The sequence below is a fragment of the Mustela nivalis genome, assembly GCF_964662115.1.
Source record: "Mustela nivalis genome assembly, chromosome: 9".
In the NCBI taxonomy this organism is placed as follows: domain Eukaryota; kingdom Metazoa; phylum Chordata; class Mammalia; order Carnivora; family Mustelidae; genus Mustela; species Mustela nivalis.
Genome location: NC_139028.1, coordinates 71590198 through 71604171, shown reverse-complemented (window position 1 = coordinate 71604171; position 13974 = coordinate 71590198). Strand labels below are relative to the sequence as shown.

General features: G+C 34.7%; 1 protein-coding gene across 1 annotated transcript in view; it reads left to right on the top strand.

The window, feature by feature from the left end:
- SBF2 (SET binding factor 2) overlaps nt 1–13974 on the top strand; it is a 415224-nt gene that overhangs the window by 252370 nt on the left and 148880 nt on the right. Inside the window, exons 7-9 of the mRNA XM_082682393.1 lie at nt 6025–6157; nt 7433–7541; nt 9653–9766. Of these exons, the coding sequence (XP_082538519.1) occupies nt 6025–6157; nt 7433–7541; nt 9653–9766 (356 nt within the window). The remainder of the gene's footprint in view (nt 1–6024; nt 6158–7432; nt 7542–9652; nt 9767–13974) is intronic.

The following is a 13974-nucleotide window of genomic DNA, read 5'->3' as shown; positions in this document are numbered from 1 at the left end:
TCCATACAATACCCATCACAGCAAGTGCCCTCTTTAATCCCCATCACCTTTTTCACCCATCTCCCCCATCCACCTCCCCTCTGGTAACCATCAGTTTGTTCTCTGTAGTTAAGAGTGTTTTTTTTTTGGTTTGCCTTTCTCTCTCTTCCACCCCCCCCCCCCATTTGTTCATTTGTTTTGTTCTTACATTCCACATATGAATGAAACCATATAGTATTTGTCTTTCTCTGAATGACTTATTTTGCTGAACATAATACTTTCTAGCGGAGTGCCTGGGGTGGATCAGTCGTTAAGCATCTGCCTTTGGCTCAGGTCATGATCCCAGGGTCCTAGGATTGAGCCCCACATTGGGCTCCCTGCTTAGCAGGAACCCAGCTTCATCTATGTCATCGCAAATGGCAAGATTTCAGTCTTTTGATGGCTGAGTAATATTCCATGGTATGTATGTATATGTGTGTATATATATATATATATATATATATATATATATATATATATACCACCTCTTCTTTATCCATTCATCAGTTAGTGAACATCTGGGCTCTTTCCATAATTTAGCTATTGTTGATAATGCTGCTATAAACATCAGGGTGCATGTATCCCTTCAAATTAGTATTTTTTTTATCCTTTGTGTAAATACTTAATAGTGAAATTGCTGGGTCATAGGGTAGTTCTATTTTTAACTTTTTAAGTTAAATTTTAAGTTTAATTTTTAACTTTTTGAGGAACTTCCATGCTCTTTTTCCAGAGTGACTCTACCAGTTTGCATCCCCACCAACAGAGCAAGATGTTTCCCCTTCTCTGTATCCTCACCAACACCTGTTATTTCCTGTGTTAATTTTAGCAATTCTGACTGGTGTGAGGTGATCTCATTGTAGGTTTGATTTGTATTTCCCTGATGATGAATGATGTTGAGTGTCTTTTCATGTGTCGGTTAGCCATCTGGACATCTTGTTTTTAAAAATGTCTGTTGCTGTCTTCTGCCCATTTTGTAACTGGGTTATCCATTTTCTGGGTGTTGAGTTTGATAAGTTCTTTGTAGATTTTGGATACTAACCCTTTATCAGACATGTCATTTGCAAATATCTTCTCCTGTTCTGTAGGTTGCTGTTTAGTTTTTTGATTGTTTCTTCACCTGTGCAGAAGCTTTTTATCTTGATGAAGTCCCACTAGTTCATTTTTGCTTTTGTTTCCCTTGCCTCCAGAGACATATCTAGTAAGAAGTTGCTATGACCAATGTCAAAGAGGTTACTGCCTGTGTTCTCCTCTAGGATTTTGATGGTTTCCTGTCTCACAATTAGAACTTTCATCCATTTTGAATTTATTTTTGTGTATGTTGTAAGAAACTGGTCCAGTTTCAGTCTTCTACATGAGGCTATCCTGTTTTCCCAACACCATTTGTTGAAGAGACTTTCTTCTTTCCATTGATATTCTTTCAAAGAATATTCTGTCAAAGATTAGTTGACCATATACTTGTGGGTCCATTTCTGGGTTTTCTGTTTTGTTCTATTGATTTACGTGTCTGTTTTCATGCCAGAACCATTCTGTCTTGATGATTATAGCTTTTTAATATAATTTAAAGTCCAAAATTATTATGTCTCCAGATTTGCTTTTCTTCTACAAGCTTGATTTGGCTATTTAGGGTCATTTGTGGATCCATACATATTTTGGAAGTGTTTATTTTAGGTCTGCAAAAAATGTTGTTGGTATTTTGATAAGGATTGCATTAAATGTGTAGGCTGCTTTCAGTCGCATAGGCATTTTAACAATATTTTTTCTGCCAGTCCATGAGCATGGAATGTCTTTCCATTTCTTTGTCTTCTCTTCAATTTACCTAATCAGTGTTCTATAGTCTTCAGATCGTTTACCTCTTTGGTTAGGTTTATTCCTAGGTATTTTATTGTTTTGGTGTAATTGTAAATGGGATTGATTCCTTAATTTCTCTTTGTGCTGCTTCATTATTGTTTTATAGAAATGCAGCAGACTTCTGTACATTGATTTTTGTATCCTGTGACTTTTTTTAATTCATATATCAGTTCTAGCAAATTTTTTTTGGTAGAGTCTAACATTTTCTACACAGAGTATCATGTCATCTGCAAATAGTGAAAATTTGACTTCTTTTCTGCCAATTTATATGCCTATTATTTCTTTTTATTGTATGATTTATGTGGCTAGGCCTTCTAGTACTGTGTTAAATAGTGTGGTTGGAAGTGGACATCCCTGTGTTGTTCCTAACTATAGAGGAAAAGCTCTCAGTTTTTCACCATTGAGGATGATATTAGCTGTGGGTCTTTGGTATATGGGCTTTATGATGTTGTGGTATGTTCCCTCTATCCCTACTTTGTTGAGTGTTTTTATCAAAAATGGATGCTGTATTTTGTCAAATGCTTTTTCTGTATTTATTGAGAGACTTGTATGGTTCTTACCCTTTCTTTTATTAATGTGGTGTATCACACTGATTGATTTATAAATACTGAACCACCCTCACAGCCCAGGAATAAATCCCATTTGATTGTGGTGAAGAATTGTTTTAATGTACTATTGGATTTGATTTGTTAGTATCTTGTTGAAAATTTTTGCAGCCATGTTCTTCAGGCATATTGGCCTGTAATTCTCCTTTTTATCGGGGCCTTCACCTCAGGTCATGATCTCAGGGTAATGGGATTGAGCCCAGTGTCAGGCTCTGCACAAGTCAGCTTGTCCCTCTCCGGTTCTGCCCTTCCCCCTCCCCCTGCTCTTGGATGTGCATGTTTGTGTGCTCTCTCTCTCTCTCTCAAATAACTAAATAAGTAAAATCTAAAAAAAAAAAAAAACAACCCAAAAAACAAAAAACAACTCATCAACATGCTAAAAGGTTCATACACCATAGTCAAGTGAGATTTATTCCTGGGATGCAGTGATAGTTCAACATAAGTTGTTCTCTTTAACATGGTTAATTGATGGTAGGCAAGTTTTATCTCAGTAAAAAAAATTTTAAGGTTGTAATAATGTTTCATATTGAATGAGATTAATGAAACATAACAACTACGTGGAGTATCTAATCCTAGAACAAATGCTAACCATAGGGGAAAATTTCTAAAGAACAATATTGTGGCCAAAGCAATCTTGAGAAAGAAGAAAGCTGGAGGCATCATGCTTTCTGATTTCAAACTATGCTACAGAGTTATCAAAATATGATACTGGCACAGAAGCATATACATCAGTGGAATAGTCTAGAGTCCAAAAGTAAATCCATCCTTGTTTGGTCAGTTAATCCACAAAAGTGGAGGCAAGAATATACAGCGGGAAAAGATAGTGTTTTCAATAAATGATGTTGGGAAAAGTGGACAGCTTCATGCAAAGGAATGAAACTGGACCACTTTCTTACAGCACATAGAAAAATAAATTCATGTGTATTAAACACTTAAATATAAAACTTGAAACCATAGAGCTCCTAGAAGAAAAATTAGGCAGTAAGCTCTTTCACTTTGGTCTTAGCTGTATTTTTTTTTTCTTTTATTCATTTCCTTAGCCAAGGGCAACATATTTTGGCTGATTATCCTTTTACATTTATTTGTATGTAGTTTCTCTCAGTCTGAGACGTGTCCTTATTTTTTAATGTTATTTTTTTACAGAAATTTTCAATTTAAAATAATGGAATTTATTCATCTTTTGATTTATGATCTGTGTATTTTACACTTTTCCTATCTGAATTTTTAGAGATACTCGGTGACATCATTTTATGAAAGTTTTAATATTTCTTTATAGTGATTCATGTCAGCTTTCAGAGAGCTTTCAGAGAGCTTTTTACTGAAATGTTTTTGAGTGACCACTATATAGTCAGTGCTTAGTGGGGGTATACAACAGTGTATAAGGCCCGGTGTTATCATTGAGGGACTCACATTTTAATGAAGAGGATATCAGGGACAATGAAGAACAGAAGAAGCAGAGTTATCAAAATGAAAGAAGTGTTCTAAGAGCTCAGGTAGTTTACTATTGATCATGCAAGTGTGAGAGGTGGCAACTGGGTTGGAAATATGAATGTAAAACCATAAAGATATTTTGGCATTGTGCTCAGACTTCATCTAGTAGTCTGGTGTCTTCAAACATTTTTAGCATCAGAACCCTGACTTCAAAGGAAATTAATGTTAGCAACTATAATAATTATAATAATAATCATAATATCAGCTAATGTAGTTTGATTATTTACCATGGTACCATGCTGAGAATTTCATGCAATATCTCATTTCTTCTTTATAACAACCATATTAGATAGGTCTTAAAATTATCCTCATTTTGGGGTGCCTGGGTGGCTCAGTTTGTTGAAGCCTCTGCCTTCGGCTCTGGTCATGGTCTCAGGGTCCTGGGATCAAGCCCCGCATCAGGCTTTCTGCTCAGCAGGGAGCCTACTTCCCTTTCTCTCTCTCTACCTGCCTCTTTGCCTACTTGTGATCTCTGTCAAATGAATAAATAAAATCTTAAAAAAAAATTATTCTCATTTTACCAACTGAGGCTCACAACAATTAGTATATAAAACAGGTTGAAGCAAAGGTTCTTTTCATAAATTGCTTCTTTGGAACAGAATACATTTGTAAATACCCAAAAAATGGGAAGATACCAAAGGGTTTGAATCATGAAAGTGGCATAATCAGAATAAGGACTGAATAAGGACTGGATTAGAGAAACCAGTTATGAAACTCTTACATTAATCCATATGAGGTAAAATTAAAAACATGAATTGTGAGTTCAGATGTATCATATGAGATAAGTTGGGAATGATAAAAGAGGAAAGCAGTTAATAATGGGCCAAGAAGAAATTTGCATGCCTCATGTGAAGGGACAAACCATGGTAAAGGGAGTTAAAGGAAGTATTTTACCTTAGAAGACTAATAGTGACTCTTTTCTTTTTTTTAAGATTTTATTTATTTATTTGACAGATAGATCACAAGTAGGCAGAGAGGCAGGCAGAGAGAAAGAGGAGGAAGCAGGTTCCCCACTGAGCGGAGAGCTCAATGCAGGGCTCTATCCCAGGACCCTGGGATCACAACCTGAGCTGAAGGCAGAGGCTTTAACCCACTGAGCCACCCAGGTGCCCCTAATAGTGACTCTTGATGTAGTGGGTCCATGTCATTAAGGTTCAACTGATATTAAAAAGAAAAACGATTCAGTAGTAAATAGGAGAAGATAAGAAACTGTATTTATTTAACTTTATTTTATTTTATTTTTTAAGATTTTATTAATTTATTTGAGAGGCAGTGAGAGAGAGCATGAACAAGGAGAAGGTCAGAGGGAGAAGCAGACTTCCTTTGGAGCCGGGAGCCCAATGCGGGACTCGATCCTGGAACTCCAGGATCATGACCCAAGCCAAAGGCAGTCATCCAACCAACTGAGCCACCCAGGCGTCCCTATTTAACTTTAATTCATTAAGTATGAATGCTGTATTTTCTAGTGTTTCTGCTAGAAAAATAGAAACAGGACTTAAAATTCTGTACTAGGAGAGGGGATAAAAGAAGATCCAGGATAATTATTAATCATTTAGAAAAGGGGGAAAAAGGTAGAACAAATAAAAAGTATTAAATAAGATACTGTATGTATGTATATATATTGAAACAATCACTGTAAGTCAATTAAATGATCTACTTAAAAGACGAAGGTTGTCAGACTGGATTTTTTAAAAATGTCAACTATATTTCCAAGAAGTAGAGAAAGGTTGAAGTGAAAAGATGGGAAAAGACATACCAGGAAAATCTCAACAACAAAATTGGCATGGTTATATTAACATCAGACAAATGGACTTTAAGGGGGAAAAAACTTATTTGAACATTGCCAGTATGTAAAACAGGAATTTAACTACGGTCCATGAACATAAAGTTGAAAGGAAAGTAATAATAGTAATATAGGTTATATGGAATTTATAGTTTAAATAGTTTGCTTTAGAGATTTCAGAAATACTGGCTTTTTCATTCCATGTCATTCTTTGTCTGTCTGTTGACAACACATATAAAATGAAATGCATTTGGTAAGCATTTGCTCTTGTGTTTTCAGGAATTCAAAATGTCCTCAGCCTCTTTTGTGCAGTTCTCACAGAAAATAAGGTTCTCTTCCATTCTGCAAGTTTCCAGAGACTTAGTGATGCTTGCAGAGCCCTGGAATCTTTAATGTTTCCTCTTAAATATAGGTGAGGTTTTTAACTTGATTCTTTAATTTGTTCCCAAATTCTGCATTATTTATTGATGATTAGTTGCAATGTCATAGCACAATAGTTTTGAACCACAAGGGCATATTTTACAAAGTTATTCTATACACATGATTCTGATGGAAATCTAACCTAGAATTTGGAAATTTCCCAAGTTGTTTATTACTGAGTGTTGATTAATTTAGTGAAAAAATAATTTGAATCGTATTGTCAGCAACATTTAATTCTCTTTGAATATAGTTAGTGATAAAGGTCTTAAGTTAGTTTTGTCTGATTATTTGATATTAAAGAGTTATTAATTTTTAGGAGTTATAATGGTACTATGGCTATATTAAAAAAGATCCCTTACCTTTTTTCAGATACCTACTAAAATATTTAAGTATAAATGATATGATGTCAGGGATTTGCTTCAAATAATATAGTAGGGGAGAGAACAAAAATGAGTAGAAACATATATGAGACCTTCCACTGATAATTGTCAAATCTGCTTTGAATATATGAGGCTTACTTTTCCTTTTTCCTCTTTTTTCTGGGGGAGATGATGGATGTTAAAATTTTCCATTGTAAAAAGTAAAAAACAAAACATCTAAACAGTGATGCCCTGATAGTGTTATGAATAAAATATTTTCTAACATCTGTTTTATGAATTTGATAGTCAAACCATTCTGGAAACTTAAGTTCATACAAACTAGAAAAAAATTTAGACTGTTTCCAGATTTTATTTAAAAAATTTTTTGTTTGTTTGTTTTAAACTATGTGCCTTTCTTAACCCCTAGATAAGAGAACATTCTAGGCCTTAAATTTTTGTACTCTGCCTTTTGGAGTGAATTCGAACATCAGGTATAGAAAATGGAATTTGAATGATTGTTTTATTTAGACAAATCATTATCAGTATTGAGGGAAAGGGCCCATCAGGGAATCATTGTTACCTCCTAATATCAGATTTTCATGTAAGGAAAAAATATTTTCAAGCAAGATTGACAAACCTAAGGAGACGTCTTACCTCAGAGGGATAAGGGATAAAGAAGCTGTCCTGGGTTCCATTTCCTTTATTATCTTTTTCTATCTGATCATCTCTTTCACATGAAGGTTTTTTTAACCTTTCTTTTTAAAAATTTAATATGAACAGCCATGAGAACATTATTGATAATTTCTAAATGTAGGTATTCTGAAATTCGTACCACATAAAAATGAAAGAAAATATGATTGTATTATGAGAAAACTAATATATCTCACATATGCTTTTATTATTTCCAGTTATCCTTATATTCCCATTCTCCCGGCTCAGCTACTGGAAGTTCTAAGTTCCCCAACACCTTTCATTATTGGAGTACATTCTATCTTTAAAACTGATATCCATGAACTTGTAAGTATTCATCTTTAAAGTACAGTTATTGAGGCCAAAATCTTATCATATTTTTTGAATCCTATAACATTTCTACTAATTACTATTTTCAGATCTGTTGCATTCCCAATAGGAAAGATTGGCTGAAAGAAAAAACATCATTGAAAAATACAAATATATTAGTTTCTTCTTATAGCAAATATGGAAGATCTACAAAATGAACTTATTAATAGTTTTATATGCTCTTTGGCATATTATTTTTATCTTTCTGTATTCTCCATCTTGTATATGAGAAAGGAAGATGAAGTAATCCGTTAACTTGTATTCTATTTATACTTTTGTTACAAGTGCAATGATATATTCATATTTTGAAATGAGACTCTGTCAGTCCTGAGTGGCTGGTAGCTAAAAAGCCAAAAGCATTTGCAAAAGAGTGAAGGGTTATAGTTGAATATGAACTCTTCGGTATGAGCTCCATCAAATTATTCTTTTCTTAATGCCATATGAATAGAAATACCAAAGAAGAAAAGGAATGTTCTATATTTAAGCCGGTTCTAGAATAATGTGTTTACTTCTCTGTACTGAAATTATTTAAGAGGGACTGTCACAAAAAAATTGTGCTTCAGAGAAGGACATCCAGGATTGTCAAGACTTTAGGCACTATATCCTGTGAGACCCTTAAGGAAATTTTCTCAGGTAATAACCTGATACTGTTTGATAGCTAAAGATAAATACTGAAGTGACTGTTGTAGGAAGGTTCATTTTTTGTAATTCTGAAAAGTTGAAAGAAAATTGGTGGATGTGGTGGCTGTAGAGACAAATTTCTCCTCAGTAGAAAAGCTTCCAACTATTAGAACTGCCCTATGGTGAAGGATGGCTTGCCTTAGGTAAGGAATATAACCTCAAGTACTGTAAGTGGAGTGCAAGGAGCAAATTCCATGACACTTTCAGGGACACTTTTCTTAAAAGTGCTTTACTTAAAGGTTGGGCTATATGACATCTTCGATCCACAGAGTCTTCAGATTCTGAAATCCTACTTTTAGTTTTAGTTGCCAATGGAGGTAGCTCTGTTGGTACTTATACATAATTATAATTGTAATCAAATCATAGGTGTCATTAAAACTGACAGTTCAACATTGTATATATAAACAAGACCCTCATTCATATACTAATTATTTTTCTACCTTTATATGTTGATATCTAGTTCCTATTTAACTTTGATATCACCATATAAAAATATGTGTCAAATCAATAAACATACTTAGTAAAACCCAGTTTGTACTAATTAGAAGCATACCCATCTGGTTGACAGGTAATTTTGTCCCTCTAATATAAAGTTTCTGGAGGTAAGACAAGCAAATGTTTCAAAAAATAAGTTTCTTAATTTTTGATAAATAAATTAGAATGATTTTCAAACCTATTATCAATAAAATAACTTCAGCAGTCTTGGCTAGTTTCTCTGTTTTATTTTTATGTAAGTTATTTTTAAGTAGACTCATAAAATGCTAAAAATCAGTTTCTTTCTCAAGCACCCAAACAGTACCATTTTGATTTATATCAGTTGCTTTGGTTGTTAACTCTTGTAGTAAGTACTATATTATTTAGAATAGAGCTAAACTACTATACCAAAGCTTCCAAAATACAGTGTGGAATTTTATTTAACACTCATGCAGCAGTCCATAGTGCTGTTCCATTATACCAGACCGGCTTACTCCATGAACTCATTCATGGTCCAAGCTTCTTTTTTTCTTGGTTCTGCACCAGAGTTGCCCAAGGCATTGGCATCATCTGAATGTTCAAGGTTGGGTTGTTGGGTACATTATAGTTTCAGCCTTAGGAAAGAAAAAGCATAGGAGAGCCTTCCATCCCCTCTATTTTGAATACCTGAAATTGTACACATCACTTCTGACATTCCATTGACAGAAACTTAGTCATGTGTCACACCTAATTTCAAAGGAAGCTAAGAAATACGTGGTAGCTGGGAAGTCATGAACCCAGTATTCTATTGCTATGGACAGTCAAGAGTCTTTTCCACACCTGATTCTTCCCATTTTGAATTAATGAAGGTCAGATTAATTTTCTTAGCAATAAATACATTCTATTAATTATTGATTAATTTTTATCTCCTTTAGCTAGATGTAATCATAGCAGATTTGGATGGAGGCACTATAAAAATTCCTGAATGTATTCACCTCTCTTCCCTCCCGGAACCACTTCTACATCAGACTCAAGCAGCTCTTTCTTTGGTATGACATTTTTAATAATAATTTTCTTTTGATTTAAGTATAAACTCAGGCAATTTGAATTAGATATCATTGGCAGTAAAATTACTTTAAAAAGAGTTATATGTTCTTAAAACATGAATATATTCTTACAGAATATTTAGAGTAATTCCTTACATATTATCTGAAGAATATACTTTAAATTTTGACTATGTATTTGTTCTATATTCACCGTTTCATTTAGAATATTTATTTAGTAGTTACTATATACTGAATACTGTGTTAGGTATTGAAAATGTACCAACACAGCTGTGAAAATAGACCAGACTGCCTCAAAATCCCTGGTTTCCCTAACATCCCTTATTAGAAGATAGTACCTACTCCTTTTCCTTCAGCCCTCTTGTTGACATCTCATTTCTTTTTGGTAGATGTGCTACTTGCAAACAGTATGATATTGTCTTGCCAATGTTTTCAAATTACTACAGAAATCTGCAACTTACTGATAAATTAAATATCCAGCATTCTTCAAAGTAAAGTTTTAATAAGTCCTGTAGCTTGGCTGTTTCTCACTGACACATTTACTGTTTTTATAGCTATTTTATCTTAGTTGATTTTTTCTTTTTTACAATTTTTTTTTAAGGTAGGCTCAATACCCAGCATGGCATCACATGCCCTACCAACAGAGCCAGCCAGGCGCCTCTTACCTTAGTTGATTTTTAAAATCAGAGCGTTTTATTTTACTGACAAAATTTTAGGTGCCAATTTATTCATTATCAGAAAATTGAAACTTGGGGCGCCTAGGTGGCTCAGTGGGTTAAAGCCTCTGCCTTCGGCTCTGGTCATGATCCCAGGGTCCTGGGATCGAGCCCCGCATCGGGCTCTCTCCTCAGCGGGCAGCCTACTTCCCCTTCTCGCTCTCTCTGCCTGCCTCTCTGCCTACTTGTGATCTCTCTCTGTCAAATAAATAAATAAAATCCTAAAAAGAAAAGAAAAGAAAATGGAAACTTAGAAATTCTGAATTCTTTTTCAAGTTTCTTCTTTCAAGCTAGAACTAAAGCTTCATATTCTTTAAGTTTTGGTGGGTTTTGTTTTTGTTTTTGTTTTTGTTTTGAGGGAAGGGGCAAAGGGAAAGGGAGAGAGAGAATCTTATACAGCCTTCAACATGGAACCTGACATGGTGTTCAATCTTAAAACCCTAAAGGTCATGACGTGAGCCAAACTTAAGAGTTGGATGCTTAACCGACTGAGCCACCCAGACACCCCAGCCTTCATATTCTTGAATAATAGTCCAATCTGAACTGTTTAAAAGAATATTCTTCTTGTGGGGTGCCTGGCTGGCTCAGTTGGAAGAGCATGATCCTTGATCTTTATTTCAGGGTCATGTTTAAGCCTTACATTGGATGTAGAAACTAATAAATAAACCTAAAAAATTTAATAAAAAATTTTCTTCTTAAATAGGAACTCAGAAGTCTAGGATTACCAGGAAGGATTTTATTCTTAGAACATTTTCAAATTTGTATTAGTCTTTATATTGTTAATAGCGGCATCTATGGGATGTGAATATTTAGAGAAGACTGACTTTTCCTAACATAATCTAGAATACAAGATGTGATGGAGTGGAAATACTAATGCAGTACCCAGGAGACCTAAATTCTAGTCTGCTTCTTTCCACTTGATACTATTGAGCAAATCACTTTCTATCTCTAGGCCTCTGTTTCCTGGACTTTATCTATAGGATAAATGTTGAAAGCATAGGATGATGAAAGAACTGTTTACCAAAGTGAAGAGATGATTTGGGGTCACATGTAGAAATCTTTTTTATTGTAGTAATTATGTATTTATTATAATAAAAATAACGTAAAAACCTATGATATCATCTAAGAAAATACTAGATTTAAATAGGTGTGTTGGGGCGCCTGGGTGGCTCAGTGGTTTGGGCTGCTGCCTTTGGCTCGGGTCATGATCTCAGGGTCCTGGGATCGAGCCCCGCATCAGGCTCCCTGCTCCGCAGGAAGCCTGCTTCTCTCTCTCTCTCTCTCTCTCTCTCTCTCTGCCTGCCTCTCTGCCTACTTGTGATCTCTGTCTGTCAAATAAATAAATAAAATCTTTTAAAAAAAAATAGGTGTGTTGATTTAAAGACAATTTAAAGAAAAATACTACTCAATAACTACATTGGTAGTATATAGATATAGTAGAAGTTGAGAAGGTAGTATTTGAATGATTGAGAAAATGTTTAATATTTCTAGAAATTATAAATTTCTTAATCTTATATATGATTACTTAATAATGATGTTTATAGCTATGCAGGGATTAAGTACCAAAATGAAAAAAATATTAAGATTTTAGTTCTTTTTTTTTTTAAGATTTTTTTTTTAATTTGACAGAGGGAGACAGAGATAGCGAGAGAGAGCGGGAACAGGGAGGAGAGGGAGAAGTAGGCTCCCCACTGAGCAGGGAGCCCCACATGGAGCTCTATCCCAGGACCCTGAGATCAGGACCTGAGCTGAGCCACCCAGGTGCCCCTAAGATTTTAGTTCTTTTTTTTTTTTTTTAAAGATTTTATTTATTTATTTGACAGAGAGAAATCACAAGTAGACAAAGAGGCAGGCAGAGAGAGAGAAAGGGAAGCAGGCTCCCTGCTGAGCAGAGAGCCCGATGCAGGACTTGATCCCAGGACCCCGAGATCATGACCCAAGCCGAAGGCAGTGGCTTAACCCACTGAGCCACCCAGGTGCCCCAAGATTTTAGTTCTTAATTCAGTGTCTCCTGGTAAGGATTCTGCTGCACATTGGTATATCTTAACCTGAAGCACCTGTGCCACTAAATTTGGTCAATGAGTTTGGTATGAGTATTCATGTTTTTTGTAGTTGTCAAGCACAATGGTTGATTCTGTGGTACAGTGTAGTTTTGTAAATAAGACATGAAAGCATAGTATATTACCAAACTAGAACCAAAAAGAAATATTCGATGAACTGAGTGGGAGCTTTGACACACAATTATAGGAGCTTCATTTGTTTACTAAATAATTGTGATCAAATGGCAACACAGTACTTGAACTGTATAATAACTGATAATTTTTTAGATATGAATTATACTGTATTATTATATTATAGTAATGATTGGGTAATTGGGTTATAAATACTGTCAGTATTTTAGTGTCGATTTTAAGTATTGTTACGAAGCCATGTAAGTAAGGATTAATGTATAATAAAGTCCCCTTTAAAATTTTGTCCAGTACATTTCCTACAGTTGAGCTTTGTGGCCATTCAGGAGCCTTAACAGAACTGGATACCTTTGATAAGTTATTTAAGCATTCTTGAGCACTCCCTCATCCGGGGTTGACCAAAGTATTTTCATCTATTTTAAGTATACTACTTAAACCTGAGTATTTGAAAATGATTCTGCAAAGATAAAAATTTGCTACTTACTGATGAAATTTCATCTTTTTCTCTGTGTTAAGTCTTGCATAGATCTTCTTTACCTACGTGTTCCCCAGCCTGCTCTTCTTCAAAGCCTAACTCAACTTTTACCGTTTTTTTTTTTCCCCAGCTTTCCCTACATTGACTTACTTGATGTTTCATATATTATTCCTTATATATTTATAGTACTTGCACATTGTTTTATACTTTTACCCCTCTAGACCCTGAGGCTCATAAGCTTATTCACTTGGTTGTCACATTTCAGTTAATTAATTAATAAATTTTAAATTACACTAATAAACATAAAAACGAATGCTTGGGGATGCCTGGGTGGCTCATTCGGTTAAGCCCTTGCCTTCGGCTCTTGATCCCCGGAGTCCTGGGATCGAATCCCACATCGGGCTTCTTCCTTGGCAGGGAGCCTGCTTCTCTCTTTGCCTCTGCCTGCCACTCTGCCTGCTTGTGTGCTCTCTCTCTGACAAATAAATAAATAAATAAATAAATAAATAAATCAAATCTTTAAAAACAAACAAATGGTTGCTTAACATTCCAGCAATATAAACAAATAACACTGCCCTAGACTGTTCCTGTTCCCTTCCCAGAGGTAACTAATATTTTATAGTTTAGTGTATATTCTTCAGAACACTATATTTTCATTTATATATTTAGTGTGTGTGGAGAGATATAAACATATACATCAATAGACTAAGAGAGCAATTTAAGGTTTGTTTTACTTTTAAACAAATGAAACCATTCTTTTGTGTGTTTTTCTAGAACATGTTCATTATATATTTTATCTTGGAGATCTTTCTA